The sequence below is a fragment of the Bos javanicus genome, chromosome 17 (assembly GCF_032452875.1).
Source record: "Bos javanicus breed banteng chromosome 17, ARS-OSU_banteng_1.0, whole genome shotgun sequence".
Lineage (NCBI taxonomy): Eukaryota > Metazoa > Chordata > Mammalia > Artiodactyla > Bovidae > Bos > Bos javanicus.
In genome coordinates, this window is record NC_083884.1 from 67,962,545 (window position 1) to 67,981,772 (window position 19,228).

Consider the following 19,228-nt stretch of genomic DNA (forward strand, 5'->3'; position numbering starts at 1 on the left):
CAATCTGTTTTCTTCTTAGTAATTTGAGATATCACCTTTCCCACATACTAACTTTTGAAGTATTAGTCTATTTCTGTTGTTTATTTTGCCTCATTGGCCTCCCTGGGTTGGGAAGATCCCCTGGAGGAGGCAATGGCAACCCACTCCAGCGTTCTTGCGCGGAGAATCCCATGGACAGAGGAGCCTGGCGGGCTATATCCATGGTGTCGCAGAGTCAGCAGCACTGAAGAGACTTGACATTAACAGCATTGTTACATGCAAGCCACAGTACTGAGGCTTCACCGTTTGGTATGGCTTAAACCCACTGTTGGTTTTAAGTATATATATATTGCTTTCTCCCCCTCAGAGCTTTCCTATCTTTTATATTTCCAAACGAACTTGAAAGCCTTCCTATATAGTTGAACAACAGTAATAAAGCTCTCTAAAAACTCAGTACTAACCAGAAGCTGATTTTTAAATTAAACTTGTCTTACATCTTACACGTACAAATTAGCATCACAAGAGCTTGCGTTTTCCTCCTAAGCAGCACATGCAGCATACCATACACTTTGAATACCGGAATTTCGGCCTTTACATTTGAAGGACTAAAATACTCAAGATAACATTAAATAAAAATGAAATAAAGCAGCAGTAGCTATAATACAATCAATACTGTATCAAAATAGTGTCTCACAGCATCTTTAAAAGCATTCACAATTATATTCCCTGAGTTGCTTTTCATGATTCTCAGTGTGTCTCCCTTTGAGTATCAGTTTACTTCTCTGCCTAGCCTGCTTGTGTCCTCAGGAAGCCAGGGTTTTTGTCATAAATACCCATAAGTGTTGGCTGATGCTGTGATGTAACTTTTAATCTCCTACTCCTGTTGTCTCCCTCTGTCCCTTATCATACCACTTACTTAGGTCAAACTGCATGCACTTAAACAGACAGTTTATGGGTATTTTAAAGAGACTCATTCTGTGTTCAGAACATACTACACAGCTGCAGAAATCAAGGAGTGTATCAATGGCCAAAGGATAGGCATGTCGACTGAGATATTTGTATGTATGTATGCATGTATAAGCATGTGTGTGTGGTGGTGGTTTAGTGGTAGTGTAGTTGCTGAATTCTGGCCGACACTTCCAACCCCATGGAGGGTAGCCCACCAGGCTCCTCTGTACTTGGGATTTCCCAGGCAAGAATACTGGTGGTGGTTGTTTAGTCTCTCAGTCGAGTTCGACTCTTTGCAACCACATGGACTATACACACCGCTTCCCTGTCCTTCACTATCTCCCGGAGTTTGCTTAAACCCATGTCCACTGAGTCAGTGCTGCCATCCAACCATCTCATCCCGTCACCCCCTTTTCCTGCCCTCAATCTTTCCCAGCATCAGGGTCTTTTCTAACAAGTTGAATCTTCACATCAAGTGGCCAAAGTATTGGAGCTTCAGCCTCAGTCCTTGATTTTCTTTAGAATTGACTGGTTTGATCTCCTTGTTGTCCAGGGGACTCTCAAGTCTTCTCTAGCACCACAGTTCAAAAGCATCAGTTCTTCGATGCTCAGCCTTCTTTATAGTCCAGCTCTCACATCCATACATGACTACTGGAAAAACTATAGCTTTGACTATACGGACCTTTGTCTGCAAGTGATATCTCTGCTTTTTAATATGCTGTCTAGGTTTGTCATAGTTTTTTTTCCAAGGAGCAAGTGTCTCTTAATTTCATGGCTACACTCACTGTCTACAGTGATTTTGGAGCCCAAGAAAATAAAGTCTGTAGTTTGTCTTTGCTTTCTGCCATAAGGGTGGTGGTATCTGGACATCTGAGGTTATTGATATTTCTCCTGCAATCTTGATGCCAGTTTGTGCTTCATCCAGCCTGGCATTTTGCATATTGTACTCTGCATATAAGTTAAATAAGCAGGGTGACAATGCATAGCCTTGACATACTCCTTTCCCAATTTGGAACCAGTCCATTGTTCGATGTCTGATTCTGTGCTTCTTGACCTGAATACAGATTTCTCAGGAAATCTGAGAAATCTGATATCTGATATTCCCATCGCTTGAAGAATTTTCCATGGTTGGTTGTGATCCACACAGTCAAAAGCTTTGGCGTAGTCAATAAAGCAGAAGTAGATCTTTTTCTGGAATTATCTTGCTTTTTTGATGTTCCAACAGATGTTGGCAGTTTGATCTCTGGTTCTTCTGCCTTTTCTAAATCCAGCTTGAACATCTGGAAGTTCTCAGTTCACATATTGTTAAAGCCTAGCTTGGAGAATTTTCATCATTACTTTGCTAACGTGTGAGATGAGTGCAATTGTGCAGTAGTTTGAACATTGTTTGGCATTGCCCTTCTTTGGGATTGAAATGAAAACTGACCTTTTCCAGGCCTGTGGCCTCTGCTGAGTTTTCCAAATTTTCTGGCATAGTCAGTGCAGCACTTTTACAGCATCTTTTAGGATCTGCAGTAGCTCAGCTGCAATTCCACACCTCCAGTAGCTTTGTTTGTAGTGATGCTTCCTAAGGCCACTTGAATTCAGACTCCAAGATGTCTGATCACACCATTGTGGTTACCTCAGTCATTAAGGTCTTTTCTATGTAGTTCTTCTGTGTATTCTTGTCACCTCTTCTCAATATCTTTTGCTTCTGTTAGGTCCATACCATTTTTGTCCTTTATTGAGCCCATCTTTGCATGAAATGTTCCCTTAGTATCTCTAGTTTTCTTGAAGAGATCTTTCCCATTCTATTGTTTTCCCTGTTTCTTTGCATTGATCACTTAGGTAGGCTTTCTTATCTCTCCTTGCTGTTCTTTGGAACTCTGCACTCAAATGGGTATATCTTTCCTTTCCTCTTTTGCCTTTCGCTTCTCTTCTCTCAGCTATTTGTAAGGCTTCCTCAGATAACCTTTTTCCCTTTTTGCATTTCTTTTTCTTGGGGATGGTTTTGATCACTGCCTCCTGTACAATGGTTTTGTACAATGGTTTTCACCACCTCGTGTACAATGTCACAAACTTCCATCCATAGTTCTTCAGGCACTCTATCAGATCTAATCCCTTGAATCTATTTGTCACCTCCGCTGTATAATCATAAGGGATTTGATTTAGGCCATACTTGAATGGTTTAGTGGTTTTCCCTACTTTCTTCAATTTAAGTCTGAATTTGGCAATAAGGAGTTCATGATCTGAGTGACAGTCAGCTCCCAGTCTTGTTTTTGCTGACTGTATAGAGCTTCTCCATCTTAGGCTGCAAAGAATATAATCCATATGATTTCAGTATTGACCATCTGGTGATGTCCATGTGTAGAGTCCTCTCTTGTGTTTTTTGAAGAGAACATTTGTTATGAACAGTGCGTTCTCTTGGCAAAATTCTGTTAGCCTTTGCCCTGCTTCATTTTGTACTCCAAGGCCAAACTTACCTGTTACTCCGGGTATCTCTTGACTTCTTACTTTTGCTTTCTAGTCCCCTATGACAAAAAGGACATCTTTTTTGGGTGTTTTTTTGGTATTCTAGAAGGTCTTGTAGGTCTTCATAGAACCGTTCAACTTCATCTTCTTTGGTATTAGTGGTTGGAGCATAGACTTGGATAATGTGATATTGAATGGTTTGCTTTGGAAATGAACAGAGATCATTCTATCATTTTTGAGGTTGCACTCAAGTACTGCCTTTTGGACTCTTGTTGATTATGAGGGCTACTCCACTTCTAAGGGGTTCTTCCCACAGTAGTAGGTATAATGGTCATCTGATTTAAATTCACCCATTCCAGGCCATTTTAGTTTACTGTTTCCTAAAATGTCAAGGATAGGGTAGCCTATCCCTTCTTCTGGGGATCTTCCTGAACCCAGGAATCAAACTGGGGTCTCCTGCATTGCAAGCAGATCCTTTGCTGGCTACGCTACCAGGGGCGCCCTCACACCCGCTAGGATGGTCATACTCAAACGGTAGGCAGTTAATAACAAGTGGTGGTAGTGATGTGGGGAAATTGGAGCCCTCTATACGTCTGCTGGTGTAAAATGGTGTGGCCATTTTGGTGCTTCACGTGAACTGTGGAAACTGGACCAGTGAGTCGAGTGCTTCTCAAGTTGAGAAAGTAGCGTCAGGATTTATGTATATGTGCACTGTCATATGTGAAGCAGACTGCTGGTGACACGTTGCTGTGTGACACAGGGATCCCGGCCTGGCGCTCTGTGAAGACCGCAAGGGGCTCAGTTGAGGGGAGAGGGGAGGCTCCAGAGTGAAGGGATGTTTGTGTACTTAAGGCTGATTTGCGTTGTTGGATGGCAGAAACCAACACAACATTACAAAGCAACTTTCCTCTAATTAAAAAAATTTTTTTTTTAATTTAGAATATCCTAGATGTTTCCTTTAGTCATGCTGAATGTTCTTGTTGGCAGACTTCTGTGATATAATGCTCTGAGAGGGGGATTCTAAGCTTATTTGGAATAGAAAAGTCGGGAAATGTTTATCTGTTAGCCATTTTTCTTATCCTGATAAATTAAAATGTTTACTTTCATAATATTATTTAAAGGTTCAGCTTAATTTTCAGAAAATGGGAAGTGAAGGTGCTATTCATTGACATCTTGCCCTTAAAGAAAAAAAAACTAATACAAGATTAGCAAGATTATTAGAGTTGTGGTAATTGGATGTCTTTCAGGGAAATACACCATTAAAGTTTATGAGTCACGTCAACAGAAAGCCTTCTCATTTCCACCATTTCCCTTTATCAGTTCATTGTACAATAAACATAAAATCCTCTGCCTGGAGTTCAGAGCACAGCAAGGGAGAAAGGAAAAAGCCAGAGCAGAAAATCTAGACAGTAGTAAGTAGGAAATGTTCGGTTAGTAACCTTTTGCTTCTCACGGTCATGACGAACATCCTGTGCTCAGGGCACGGCCAGGACCAGCAGAGTTTGGCTGTGGTGAGACTTCCTCTCAGCGGCTTAGTAACTAGTCTGTGGTCTCAAGGATTCAAGGGCTCCCCAGATAAGTTTTCTGGAAGTATCTCAAAATCTTTTAGTCATTAAAAAAAAATGATGAAAGCAAGTAAGAGCATCATTAAGGGCTCTGGCTGTTCGTGTGGAAGGAGTCACTTGATCGTTCCTAGACGCCTGGGCAGCTGTGGGTGGGGGGCAGCGCGCAAACTGTCTCTGAGCACAGGACGGTCCCCTAGATTCAGAGAAGAGTGCCGTGGCGGCAGCGTGGATGGGCCTGGAGACCGTCGTACTGAGCGAAGAGAGACACGCACCGTGCGACAGTATTTACACGCGGCCTCTGAATACAGGACAGACGCGCAGATCTGTGGAACAGCAACAGCCTCACAGAACAGAACAGACTTGCGCTGCCACGGGGAGGGCTGTGAGGGAGGGAAGGACTCGGGTTTCGGGGTTAGCAGCTGCAGATGGTGACATCCAGGATGGATAAACAGCAAGGTCCTACTGTGCAGCACAGGGAGCTGTAGTCAGTTCCATGATAAACCATACTGGGAAAGAGTATATGTGTGTGTAACTGAATCTCTTTGCTGCACAGTGGAAATTAACATTGTGAATCAACTGTACTTCAATTAAAAAAACAGAGTGCTTTGCTGTCCTTCCCGCTGTGTACTCGCCGTTCGCACTTGGAGGAGCTTGGGAGGAGGCTGTGTGAGTGATCACAGACCACAATCTGCAGAACCCTCGAGTGTGTGTGATTTACTTACTTCTTCCTGCCTCATTCCGTGACTCTTATTTTTGTTTCTATGGATTCTGTGCTTTTATTTGGAGCAGCTTCTAGAAACCTTTTTTTGTAAATTGAAGAGTGTATTTGTATATAGGTGTTCCTCAATGCATTATTGTAAAGGAATATCCAAATTGACATACATATAAAAATAGGTTTTTCATGGTTTATGGAGAGCATGATGCAGATCTTATTGCATGTGGGTTTTCTTTCAAAAGAATTATTTGATTACAAATTTTTCAAATAAAAAAAAAGTCATTGTTTGCAACTTATTCTTCAAAAAGAATATGCAAACTACTAGAAGCTCTTTTGTGGCCAGGAAGATACATCAAAAACATATCCCTCTGTAGAAAGTTCAGCATCCTTCTGTGAATTCTGAAAGTTTGAAACGTCACAGACGCAGCTGTGCGTGTGAAGATCTGGGTAGGAATCGGGGACCGAAGGCTGGGGTTGGGATGGGCTCAGAAAGCAATCCAGCATCGACTCAGTCAGTTGTGGAGTCACTGGCCTCTTCAGAACCCTGTACATAGAACCACTTTTACTGGGTTTTTTTTTAGAAAATAAAATCAAAGTAACCATTCTTTGGCCTCCATAGCCAGCCTGAAGGAACTTTTCACTTCCAAGCAGCCCTTCTTAGCAAAGACTAGGGAAAAAAACAGTTCTATCCTGTAACCTGTGGTAGAAAAGGTCAGACTCCCAAAATGTTCTTTTGTCCTATACACTCACCTGATGTGTGCACATGACTCAAAGTACAGTTTGTGGTTGTAAGCAAATTTTTTTTTGTGGAGTTGGATATGTATCACCTACCAGTCAGTGCTGCCCGAGGGCCAGCCCCACCCAGCCTTTCAGGACGTATTAGAGCTTCATCAGTTACTCGGATCTGGACTGATTATCAACCTGGTCAGTTGCTACATGAAGTCAGTTGCCTTGCTGCAGTGTCAGAATCAGCTAAATGTCTGGAAACTATCGTCCAATGTTACCTGTGTGGAACTTCTTATGAGTGCTTCCCCCCCCCGCCCGGAAAACAGGTGATGTGCTAAGATATAACTTCTGATTTTTATTTTAACCAGTTTGGACAAAATTTTTTCGACTTAAATAGTAACATTTATTTTAAAAGTTTCAGGCTTAAAGGTAGTTAGAATAGTAATGAAAACCCATATGTCTACCATCTATCCTAGGAAATAAAACATTATAATGGAAACTGCTGGAATATTCCTCCCAGGTTATATTTTCTCCAGTTACAGTTCTCATGCTTATCTCTAACAGATTAATGTTACTCATTTTGGTTGATGGGATTTATCTGTGTGTGTGTAGCTCTAGGTTAACAAGTCCCCAGCCTTTTTGGCACCAGGGACTGGTTTTGTGGAAGACAGTTTTCCACAGACTGGAGTAGGATTGGACGGTGGGGCTGTAGAGGGGATGGTTTGTGGATGATTCAAGGGCACTGAATTTGTTGTGCACTTTATTTCTATTATTACATCACTTCCACCTCAGATCGTCAGGTGTTAGATCCCAGAGGCCGGGGACCCTGCTCTAGTTCATTCTTTTTCATTGCTCAACATTTCGTAATTGTCTTCTTGATAGGTATTTAAATTGATTTTTTTTAGACAAAATTTTAACATTTTGCTGTAATAATACCTGATGGACCTTAAGATGCTTTTTGGTGCACAGAACTTAATTTTCTTTGTGTCTTATTTTAAGAAATCTTTTCTTACTTTGAAATAATAATATTCTTCTGTTTAGCTTATAGAAATTTATTTTTCACATTTAAGGCTGTAATTCACCTGGAATTGAGCTTTGTCTATGTAAGAAGTAGCGATCCAGGGTTTTTTTTTCTGTTGAAATAGATGTTTCTTAGGAAATGGGTCCCAACAATCTTTATTGAACACTTCATATTTTGATCTATAAGCCACTGTTGATCTGTGAACTGTCCATGAAACTGACCTGCATTTTCACTTCCGTCAGTGCCAGGTTTCAGTATATGCATGAGTTTAATTATGAGCTTTCTCTTTAGTTGTTTATTTCTGTGCTAATCATCACCAGTCTATCTTATATACTGCAACTTTTCTTTCAGCCAGGGTCCAGTCAAGAGAACAAAACCACTCTTAAGTATTTCAAGCAAGAACGGGTTTAGTATGGAGAACAGCTGCTGCTGCTGCTAAGTCACTTCAGTCATAGATGGCAGCCCACCAGGCTCCCCCATCCCTGGGATTCTCCAGGCAAGAACACTGGAGTGGGTTGCCGTTTCCTTCTCCAATGCATGAAAGTGAAAAGTGAAACCGAAGTCGCTCAGTCGTGTCCGACCCTCAGCGACCCCATGGACTGCAGCCCACCAGGCTCCTCTGTCCATGGGATTTTCCAGGCAGGAGTACTGGAGTGGGGTGCCATCGCCTTCTCCAATGGAGAGCAGAGCCCTTAGCAAAACAGTGGCGTGACTGCCCAGTGCAGGAAGTGACTGACTGCTGCCTCTCAGGCTTGCCACTAACTTTTAGGGAGTCAGGAAGGTGCAGAAACCACAAAAGATCTCTGGAATTAATCAGTTGTCACTGATACTGGTGATTTACCAAAAAACACCTGAAGGTTGCTGCAGAATCGCACGTCTGCCCATCCTAGACAAAGAGGCAGAAATACTCTACAGCGTCTCCTCTGCCCTCTGGTTTAAGGAGAGCCTTCCACTGGGAATCTAATCTGAAACCTGCTGGCAGGGTCCAGGGAACTAGGCTCCTGGACACCCAGCCCTGCGAGTGGGAGAAGGGGTGTGACTTGCCTGCAGGCGTTCTGGCCTAGGTGCTTACTAGCCCCACTCCATGCACCACACACACACCCTTTCATTATCAGAACCCCAAATCCTTTGCTATGTGAACTCTTCAATGATCTTGTTAAAAACAGGATTTTAGCTGGCATTACACCTGATTTTCACACTAAGTTTGAGATAATTGACCATTTATGATACTTGGGCTTCCTGTCCATGAATATGATCCATCTTTCTTGGTAATGTGTTTCAGTAAAGCTTTATGTCCTCTACATGAAGGTTTTGTGTCTCTCATTATATTTAGTAATTAAACAACACTCAGTTAAAAAAAAAATATATATATATATGCTATTTAGGTGGTGAGGAAATACATACTTGTGAACAAAACGCAAAGTACCTATCTAATGGACCTTCCATCCATTCAGTTGCTCAGTCGTGTCGGATTCTTTGTGATTCCATGGGCCAAAGGCAGCACGCCAGGCTTCCCTGTCCATCACCAACTCCTGGAGCTCGCTCAAACTCATGTCATCAAATGGGTGATGCCATCCTCTGTGGCCCCCTTCTCCTCCTGCCTTCAATCTTTCCCAGCATCAGGGTCTTTTCCAATGAGTCAGTTCTTCACATCAGATGGCCAAAGTACTGGAGTTTCAGCATCAGTCCTTCCAGTGAATATTCAGGACTGATTTCCTTTAGGATTGACTGGTTTGGATCTCCTTGCAGTCCAAGGGACTCTCAAGAGTCTTCTCCAACACTTTTGAACACAGTTCAAAAGCATCAATTCTTCGGCGCTCAGCTTTCTTTATAGTCCAACTCTCACATCGATACATGACTACTGGAAAAACCATAGCTTTGACTGGACGGACCTTTGTTGGTAAAGCAATGTCTCTGCTTTTTAATAAGCTGTCTAGGCTGGTCATAGCTTTTCTTCCAAGGAGCAAGCGTCTTTTAATTTCACAGCTGCAGTCACCATCTGCAGTGATTTTTGGAGCTCAAGAAAATAAAGTCTGTCACTGTTTCCATTGTTTCCCCATCTATTTGCCATGAAGTGGTGGGATTGGATGCCGTGATCTTAGTTTTTTCAATGTTGAGTTTTAGGCCAACTTTTTCACTCTCCTCTTTCACTTTCATCAAGAGGCTCTTTAGTTCCGCTTCCCCTTCTGCCATAAAGGTGGTATCATCTGCATATCTTAGGTTATTGATATTTCTCCTGGCAGTCTTGATTCCAGCTTGTGCTTCATCCAGCCTGGCATTTCGCATGATGTACTCTGCATATAAGTTAAATAAGCAGGGTGACAGTATATAGCCTCGCTGTACTCCTTTCCCAGTTTGGAACCAATCTTTTGTTTCTTATCCAGTTCTAACTGTTGCTTCTTGATCTGCATACAGATTTTTCAGGAGGCAGGTAAGGTGGTCTGGTATTCCCATTGCTTGAAGAATTTTCCACAGTTTGTTGTGATCCACACAGTCAAAGGCTTTGGCATAATCAATAAAGCAGAAATAGATGTTTTTCTGGAACTCTCTTGCTTTTTGATGATCCAGTGGATGTTGGCAATTTGATCTCTGGTTCCTCTGCCTTTTCTAAAACCAGCTTGAACATCTGGAAGTTCACGGTTCATGTATTGCTGAAGCTCAGTCGGTAAAGAATCTGCCTTCAGTGCAGGAGACCCGGGTTTGATCCCTGGGTTGGAAAGATCCTCTGAAGAAGGAAATGGCAGCCCACTCCAGTACTCTTGCCTGGAAAATTCCATGGATGGAGGAGCCTGGTAGGCTACAGTCCATGGGGTTCCAAAGAATCGGACACAACTGAGCGAGTTCACTTTTTCTCTTTGCTGGCGTGTGAGATGAGTGCAAGTGTGTGGTAGTTTGAACATTCTTTGGCATTGCCCTTCTTTGGGATTGGAATGAAAACTGATCTTTTCCAGACCTGTGGCTACTGCTGAGTTTTTTGAATTTGCTGGCATATTGAGTGCAGCAGTTTCACAGCATCATCTTTTAGGATTTGCAATAGCTCAACTGGAATTCCATCACCTCCACTAGCTTTGTTCATGGTGATGCTTCCTGAAGCCCACTTGACTTCGCATTCCAGGATGTCTGGCTTTAGGTGAGTGATCACACCATCATGGTTATCTGGGTCATGAAGATTATTTGTATAGTTCTTCTGTGTATTCTTGCCACCTTTTCTTAATATCTTCTGCTTCTGTTAGGTCCATACCATTTCTGTCCTTTATTGTGCCCATCTTTGCATGAAATGTTCCCTTGGTATCTAATTTTCTTGGAGAGATCTGTAGTCTTTCCCATTCTGTTGTTTGCCTCTATTTTTTTTTTTTTTTTTTTGCATCAATCACTTAGGTAGGCTTTCTTGCCTCTCCTTGCTATTCTTTGGAACTCTGCATTCAAATGGGTGTATCTTTCCTTTTCTCCTTTGCCTTTTGCTTCTCTTTTTTTCACAGCTATTTGTAAGGGCTCCTTAGCCAACTTTTTGCCTTTTTGCATTTCTTTTTCTTGGGGATGATCTTGATCAGTGCTTCCTGTACATTGTCACAAACCTTTGTCCATGGTTCTTCAGGCACTCTATCAGATCTAGTCCCTTGAATCTATTTGTCACTTACGCCGTATAATCATAAGGGATTTGATGTAGGTTATACCTGAATGGTCTAGTGGTTTTCCCTACCTTCTTTAAGTCTGAATTTTGCAGTAAGGAGTTCATGATCTGATGAACATATGGACCTTGCAGCAAGCTACTTGTACTACCATTTGATAGTAAGAACTGTGATGAGAACTAGCGTGAAGTGAAGGGTATAGAGCATGATTGCAGATGATGCAGTGATAGAGGGGCGTGAGAGCGCGGACGCTGGGTGAGGGAGCGGGACAGCAGCGGGGCCAGACCACGGAGGAGTCGGAGGCCAGAGGAGGGCTGAGAAGGCTTTGGAGCACACTTGTAAGGTGAGCTGTTGTATGTTCAACAGTGGTTGCTGTGGCTGCCGTTACGGAGAACAGAGTGCGGGGAGGGAGGGTGGGCGCAGGAAAGACCAGGAAGGAGGCCTGGCGGGCAGCGAGCGGGTGGCAGCGGTGAGGCGTCCAGCAGGTTTGCACTGGACTGTGTGAGGCGTGAGAGAAAGGAGCGTGGTGGGCGTGGCCTCCCGGATGAGCTGTGGTTCTACTGAGATGCAGGAGACTTGGAGGGAAGACGACTAGGGAGACCTGGGTCGGTGGTCTTTCTGACTTTATACATACTGATGTGTGACATACACACAGGAGAGTGCACAGACTGTGATCGCACAGCGTGACGATTCCTTCCCGAGTGAACCCATCGAGATACGCAGGCACCAGGAGTAGCCAGTATCCTAACACCATCAGTTTGTTTTGCTAGTTTTTGAACTTTATGTAAACAGAAGCACGTGGTATATATTCTGACTTCTTTCGCTCAACATTCTGTTTCAAATATTTGTGCTGTCGCACACGGTTGCCACAGCGTTTTCCATTGTCTGACACACAGTCATTGGTTCAGTCATTTCTGTAGTTGATCGTCAATTTGTCGACTTTTTATATCCTGTTTAAGAAACATTTTCTTAGCTTAAGGTTATGGAGATAATGTCTTCTGTTTTCTTCTAAATATTTTCCGTAGATTTTCTGCCTTTTAGTTTCATATAGCCCACCAAAACTTGACCTATGGAGGTCAAGATTGATTTTTTAAAATCTGTATATCCAGTCGAACTACCTCCATTTATCGAAAAGTCTGTTCTTTCTGCAGTGTGCCACAGTGTCATAAATCGTGTGTCTGTCTCTAGACTTCCTGTTGTGTTTCATTCATGTTTGTCTAGCTTTGCACCAATACTGCTTAGTTTTTTTTGAGGTTTAGAGTTCCATGCATGTAGATTTAATAAGTGCAAATAGAAACAAAAGAAACTAAAAACCATCACCAAACAAACACCGCGTGTGCACGGCATCCCCGTGCATCGCACTCTAGAAGGGGGGCCACCAGCACCCGGCCCCCACCCAGTAACCACGGGCGGGAACCACCCCCCACAGGGCCCCCCTTCACTCTCTGCTCGACTCTGTGGCCAGGGCACCACCTCCCTGGGCCCCGATCACAGCCACCACAGTGCTGGGACAGAGTCCTGTGGAGGGTTCTGGTAAGATCTCTGCATGTAAATCAGTGCCATGATTTTAGGACAGGCAGCCACCTCGTCTGCTGGGAAAATCGTCTTTCATGCTTGGGCATAAGAAACCTTATACCATTTGCATAGTTTGTAGTAAAGGAGATTATTTGGAATAAATGCAGGTAACTCATTGTGATAGTGGCAGATTCAGTAGCTACTGAAGACATATTTTGGGGGTAAAAAGACAGGTCAGGGCTTACTGTGCAAGGCACTGGAAAGCACAGAACGACACCCTCCCCCACCAAAGTTCCATCTTTGCATTTTCGTTTTCGTGTGATTCCCTTGTTCATCCAAGCACCACAGCAGTTTCTAAACACTCGAGCATTTAGGATGTGAATGCCCTATATATCGGTGTGTGGTATTTGAAAGTAAAAACTTCTATTAACCAGGGAATAAAAAAAGACGGGAAAGGTTTCTCACAAAGCGCGGTTCTATGTGTCTTAGTTATAGCTTTATAGTGGAGCGTCTTTTCTGGCCATGGAACTTACCAAGCTTTTTTCCCCCCCTAGACTGCCTTGGATATTCTTGGCTCCTCTGCATTTCCATACAAAGTTTAGAATCACCTTGTTAATTTCTAGCCCCCCCCCAAAAAAAAAGTCAGCTGAGGCTTTTATTTAATTTACGCACAGTAAGATGTGTAAACTTTGAGAGTACAATTTGATAAGTTTCGACAACATTCACTCATGTAATCAGCACTCCAGTCAAGATACAGGAACAGTCGCATCACGCTAGGACGGTCCATCCTGTCCCTTTCCCATGATCCCCTTTTCCTCCCAGAGGCAGCCTCTTCGATTTCTGTCGTCGTAAGTTCGTTTTGACTCTTCTAGGACTTTATATAAATGGGATCAAGGATGAACGCTCGAGTTTGACTTCCTTGCTCACCAGTGTGTCTGATTCTCGCTGCCGTTGCCACCCGCCCCCTTCGTTCCTTCTTTCTGTGGCACCGTGTCCCTTGTCTGTCTGGACCTCAGCTCCTTCATCCTGCCACTAGGGTTTTCCCATTTGGGGGCGTCCGTGAAGAAAGCAGCGGTGGGCATTCCTGCAGGAGTCTCTCTGTGGGCATCTGTTTTCATTTCTCACAAGACATAGCATTGGGTGGGTGTGTATTAGGTTTTATGAGAAACTGCTAAAACAGTTTTCAGTAAACGGTTGTATCATTTTGGTTCTGGATACACACCAACCCTTGGTGTGTGTGGCCAGTGTCTGATTTAGCCGCTCTAAAGGTAGGAAGTGTTTTGCTTTTACTGTGATGATAATTTGCGTTCCCAGATGGCTGATGGTTCTGAGCACATTTCATGTGTTTGTCAAGCGCTCGTGTGTCTCCTTTGTGAAGTCTCTGCTTCGATCTTTGATCTTCAGCGCTCAATCTCTTACCGGCGAGTTGCAGGTGATAATCGATGTATTCATTCCAGATACAGCTGTGCCTGCAGGTAAAGTTACTAGGAAAAACTTTCATGAATATCTCCTTCGAGGCTGTGCTTGCCTAGTTATTTTCTTAGTGATGTCTTCTGAAGAGCAAAAGGTTTTCATTTTGCTAGAACACCATTTAGTTTTCTCTGGTGGTTAGTGTGCTTTGTGTCTTATGAAATCTTTGCCAGACTTGGGGTCAAGAGGTATTTTCCTGTGAATGAAGCTTTGTAATTTCAGCTTTTATGTCTAGGTTTATGACCCATCTTGAGTTACTTTTTTTTTTTTTTTTTGAGTTACTTTTTGAGTGTGACGTGAGGTAATCATTGAGGTTTTATTTTTCCAAAGATACATAGTTGTCTTACTGCCATATGTAGAAAATACTATTCTTTCCCTCTGTTGACTTTCTTTGGTACCCTTGGTTAAAAATCGGTTGACCGTTATGTCTGGGCTCTCTTCTCTTTACATTTTTCTGGACTTTCCTCTGTCCATTGCTTGTTTATATTCCAAAACTACATAGTCTTACTTACTATAGCTGTAAAGTAAATTTTGAAGGCAACTTTTTTCAGGTTTGTTTTGACTCTTCTAGATTCTTTGCATTTCCAAATAAATTTTAAATATATCTTGGCCGTTTCTAATAAAAAGACTAAGACTTTTTCCTGTTTATGTCAGTATTTTCATTACAGTTGTGGTGCTATAGATGAATCTGGGGAGAACTAACGTCTTAACAATACTGAGTGTTCCACCTGTCAATGTAGTAGCTTTCTCTATTTATGTCTTTAATTTTTCTCAGTAGTGGTTTGTCTGCCCTCAATCTTTCCCAGGATCAGGGTCTTTTCAAATGAGTCAGTTCTTCACATCAGGAGGCCAAAGTATTGGAGTTTCCGCTTCAGCTGCAGTCCGTCCAATGAATATTCAGGACTGATCTCCTTTAGGATGGACTGGTTGGATCTCCTTGCAGTCCAAGGGACTCTCTAGAGTCTTCTCTAACACCACAGTTCAAAAGCATCAATTCTTCAGTGCTCAGCTTTCTTTATGGTCCAACTCTCACATCCATACATGACCACTGGAAAAACCAGGAGGATGGGCTCAGCCTAAGCTGTAGGAAGGGACTTGGGGCTTCTCTTCTGATTGATTCCGTTATTTATTTACACAAGATCACAGAGGCCCCTCTCTGGATGGCCTTAGACTTGGGCGTCCATCCGTTTGATGTGTGCATCTCACTCCTTGGCTATTGTGTCCATCTTCAGTTTGCTGGCCCTTCTGACTTGCTGCTTTTTTTACCACATGTTCAGCATTCACAACAAAGGCCCTGATCAGGCCTCGTCACCTGCCGCCTCCACTGAGAGCCCCTGCGCCTCTGCACTGGCTTGTCCCGGGCAGAGCCAGGGCCATTCTAGCAGGGCAGAGGCCGGGAGGAACCGTAATGGGCATTTTCATTCATCACGCTGTTCGGACTGTTCGTAATGCAGGAGAGAGCGGTAGTACAGGAGAGAGGACACAATTTATTTTATGGACTTTTAATATCTGTTTTAACTTTCCTGCTTTTTGGGGGTGGGGGAGGCTATAGTCTATTTATCACAACAAACTCTCAGTAAGTACTTGTAGTCAGTGACTTTTGAAATGTTAGATAGGAACTATCTCTTTTTTCTGAATTACATAGCAATTTTATGTTTGCATTTTGCATTCAAAAAGAAAATGGCTACACTTCAGAAAAAAAACTTCTGTAACTTCCATTTATGGGGGAAAAAAAAATTCAGACTTGACAGAATGCTGCCCGGCATATCAGAATTCAAATCCATTTACCTGTCCCAATTAACTAGAAAGGCAGACTTTGAGCTCCGCTGCTGCTGCTGCTAAGTCGCTTCAGTCGTGTCCGACTCTGTGCGACCCCGTAGACGGCAGCCCACCACGCTCCCCCGTCCCTGGGATTCTCCAAGCGAGAACACTGGAGTGGGTTGCCATTTCCTTCTCCAGTGCATGAAAGTGAAAAGTGAAAGTGAAGTCACTCAGTCGTATCCGACTCGTAGCGACCCCATGGACTGCAGCCTACCAGGCTCCTCCGTCCATGGGATTTTCCAGGCAAGAGTACTGGAGTGGGGTGCCATTGCCTTCTCCGTGAGCTCTGCTACTGGGATTTAAAATTATTTTAAAATTTTAGAACTTCTTATTTAGTATACGTATATTGAAGATATTTATATATTTAAGAACGTATTATTCCCTAAGGCCCAAATGCACAATTGCTGCAAGTCTAATAAATATCTTGAGATTGGATGCAAATTCATTTGGGAGGCAGAATGTTTCCTTAATGCCAACATGTCCCTTTAATGTATTTGGATCCAGATGTTTTGGCCTCATTTGCTGGAGTGGATGCAGCGTTAGTCTGTCAAGTTCCCTGCTGTTTGCCATTATTTAGTATTGTTAGAGTCTGTGAGCTTGCACTGTCATTGGGAGAGCTGAAGAAAGGCTTTAAATTGGAAAAGGTACCACCAGGCTGTGGCCCTTGTCCAGAATTCCTCAGGTTAAAAACAACAAAACAGGGAGTTCCCTGGTGGTCCAGAGATTAAGAATCTGCCTTGCGGGGACAGGAAGGAGGGAAGGAGAGAAAGAGAGGGCCATAGTGAGAGACAGAGAAAGAAAAAGGGAGGGAGACAGGGCAAGAGAGAGAGACGGGGGTGGGGGGAGGAAAGAAGAGAGAGATGAGGCAGAGAGGAAGGGAGGGAAGGACAGGGTGAGAGAGAGAAGGGGAGAAAGAGGCAGAAAGGAAGGACCAGAGAGAGAGAGAAGGCGGGAGGGCGAGAGTCAGGACACAGAGGGTGAGAGGGCAAGGCAGGACACGAGGGAGGGAGAAAACCAGAAGAATCCGGCAGACGGCTCGGGGACACGGGTTCAGTTCCTGGTAGAGGAACTAAGATCCGCGTGCCTGGGAGCAGCTAAGCCCACGGGCCACAGCTCCAGGGTCCCTGTGCCTCAAGGAGAGACCCCGCACGTTGCAGGGGAGACACCTCATGCCACAGCCTAGCAGCCAAAAGAGATATTTTCAAAAATCTTTTTTTTTTTTTAAAGTGACTATAAATAAAACATTAGAATACTAATATTACAAAGCAGCACCGTTGTACGTTCCCTGGTGGTCCAGTGGTTAAGACTCCGTGCTCCTGCCTTAGGGGGCCCGGGTTCGACCCCTGGTTGGGAAACTAGACCCCACACGCGGGGCAGCACAGCCTCAGGAACTAAGAGCAGTCCTGCTGGCTGTCTGTAAGGTCCCCAGCACATGAATACCAGACCCTCACCCAGGGCCGGGCTCTCCTTCTGGGAAGCGTCTAACAAACTTAGACACGCAAATTCTCCAACTCTGACAGATTACACAAATCGTGTTTTCTAAGGTAACAGGGACCACACACCTGTGCTCAAAGATCCTCCGTGGCGCTGTGCTAACCTTGCATCCTTCCATCTACTCTGCAGATTATTAGAGTCACTCTCTGCTTTGACAGTAACAGTTTCTTAAGGAACGGCTGGACTGCGTGGAGTCCCCTCACGCCGACAGGCCTGTGTCAGGCTGGACTGCGTGGAGTCCCCTCACGCCGACAGGCCTGTGTCAGGCTGGACTGCGTGGAGTCCCCTCACGCCGATAGGCCTGTGTCAGTACCCTGGAGCAGCAGCGTCTCAGGTCCGCCTTCTCGTGTGGTCACAGGGTAACCCTTAGACCTCGGCGGCACCCCAGTTCTGAGTGGTGACGCGCTCGACAGTTTCGTGCTGATCGCTTTTCCGTGTGTGGGTGTTTATAGATACACCGCTTGGGGCAGAGCTCTGCCCTTGGGAATACCACGTGTGTGTTCATCAGTGATGCAAGATCCAGTGACTGACACGTAGATGCACTTTCAATCTACGTTTTCCTGGTTTTAACGGAGAAGGAAATGGCAACCCACTCCAGTATTCTTACCTGGAAAATCCCATGGACAGAGGAGCCTGGCAGGCCATACAGGTCATGGGGTCACAGACACGACTGAGCAACTTCACTTCTTCCTAGTTTTAAAGGCACAGGAATTTAATGGTCATTGTTTTATTTCAGATTTTCATGTCCAGGTTCATATATTAAATGGGCCTATACTTTTTCTTATACTATCTATTGATCTTAGAATTAAGAATACCGTCGTGGAGTGATTTTAATATCTTATTTTTATACTTTCTTAAGCCATTTGAAAATACAGAGTACCACCGGTCCCTGAAAGTTTAGTGAAACATATGTAAAACCTTCTGGGTCTGTGTCTGGAGAGCTGGGTGAAGGGCGAGGAGTTAGATGCCGTTTTCATCTCTCAGGCCTGGTTTCAAGTTGTTTTTCCCTTTGTGCACCAGGGTTTTTAGTATTTTTTTCTAAAAGTTTATGTAAAATAATTTTTGTTGGGTAGTTGCTGAGAACACTTCAAGCATTCTTAAATTCCTTATGAAGCAGTTGATGTGTGTGAACAAGGAGCTGTGCACTGCAGCACTTTGAAGTCACGTGCTCACCATCCCCTGCATTTAGGGCCCCTCAACTGTGTAAATACGAATGCCTAAAACATCCCAGGGGTTATCTTGCATTTTCACATATTTTGGCATAAAAGTATTCGTAGTATTTTCTGACTAATTTCTGCTGCAACTTTAGCTGTACCCACTTTTCCTTTTCTGTCTCACACGTACACGTGCAACACACACACACACACACACACACACACACGTGATCAACCTTCACAGAAATTGGTATAGTTTTCTTTTTTGGCAAAGTTTTCCCTGATCTTCTGTACTGTCTTCTGTGAGTTTCTGTGTGAGTCCCTCCCTTTACTCTCTGGGTTTGTTGTTATTGTGCTAACATCAGTCGCGTGCTCAGTGGCGCCTTCCTTCCCAACAGGCCAGGGCACACTTGTACCACAGCACTGGCTGTTCAGAGCATCCTGCCTCACTGGCTGGGCTTTAAACAGTTACACGTTTAAAATTAACCTTGAAAATACATATTTAGGTCTGTAATTTTTCTCTAAAAATGCCACTTTCACTGCATCCACTAATTTTCATGAAATTTAAAATCAATTTTAATTTTAAGCTATTAGTAATTTATGTATTTCCTGAAAGTAGCATGTAAGCAGAACTAAAAATAAGTTTATATTTTACTTTATCAGGTGAAAAAGATTGTGGTCTGCTGTGCAAACTTCCAGTCTTGAACAGAACAGGTAAGAAACTGCTCTGTCATTAATAG

The 19,228-nt window shown here is 43.5% G+C and overlaps 1 protein-coding gene across 4 annotated transcripts in view; it reads left to right on the plus strand.

Moving 5' to 3' along the window:
• The window catches only part of LOC133229032 (WAS/WASL-interacting protein family member 3-like), an 81,873-nt gene that overhangs the window by 47,032 nt on the left and 15,613 nt on the right, over positions 1–19,228 (plus strand). For all 4 annotated transcript variants that reach the window (XR_009730456.1, XR_009730457.1, XR_009730458.1 and 1 more), the window contains exon 3: positions 19,152–19,202. Coding sequence is in view for 1 of the 4 variants with exons in the window: in XM_061385228.1 (XP_061241212.1) it covers positions 19,152–19,193 (42 nt within the window). In the remaining 3 variants the exon portion in view is untranslated. The remainder of the gene's footprint in view (positions 1–19,151; positions 19,203–19,228) is intronic.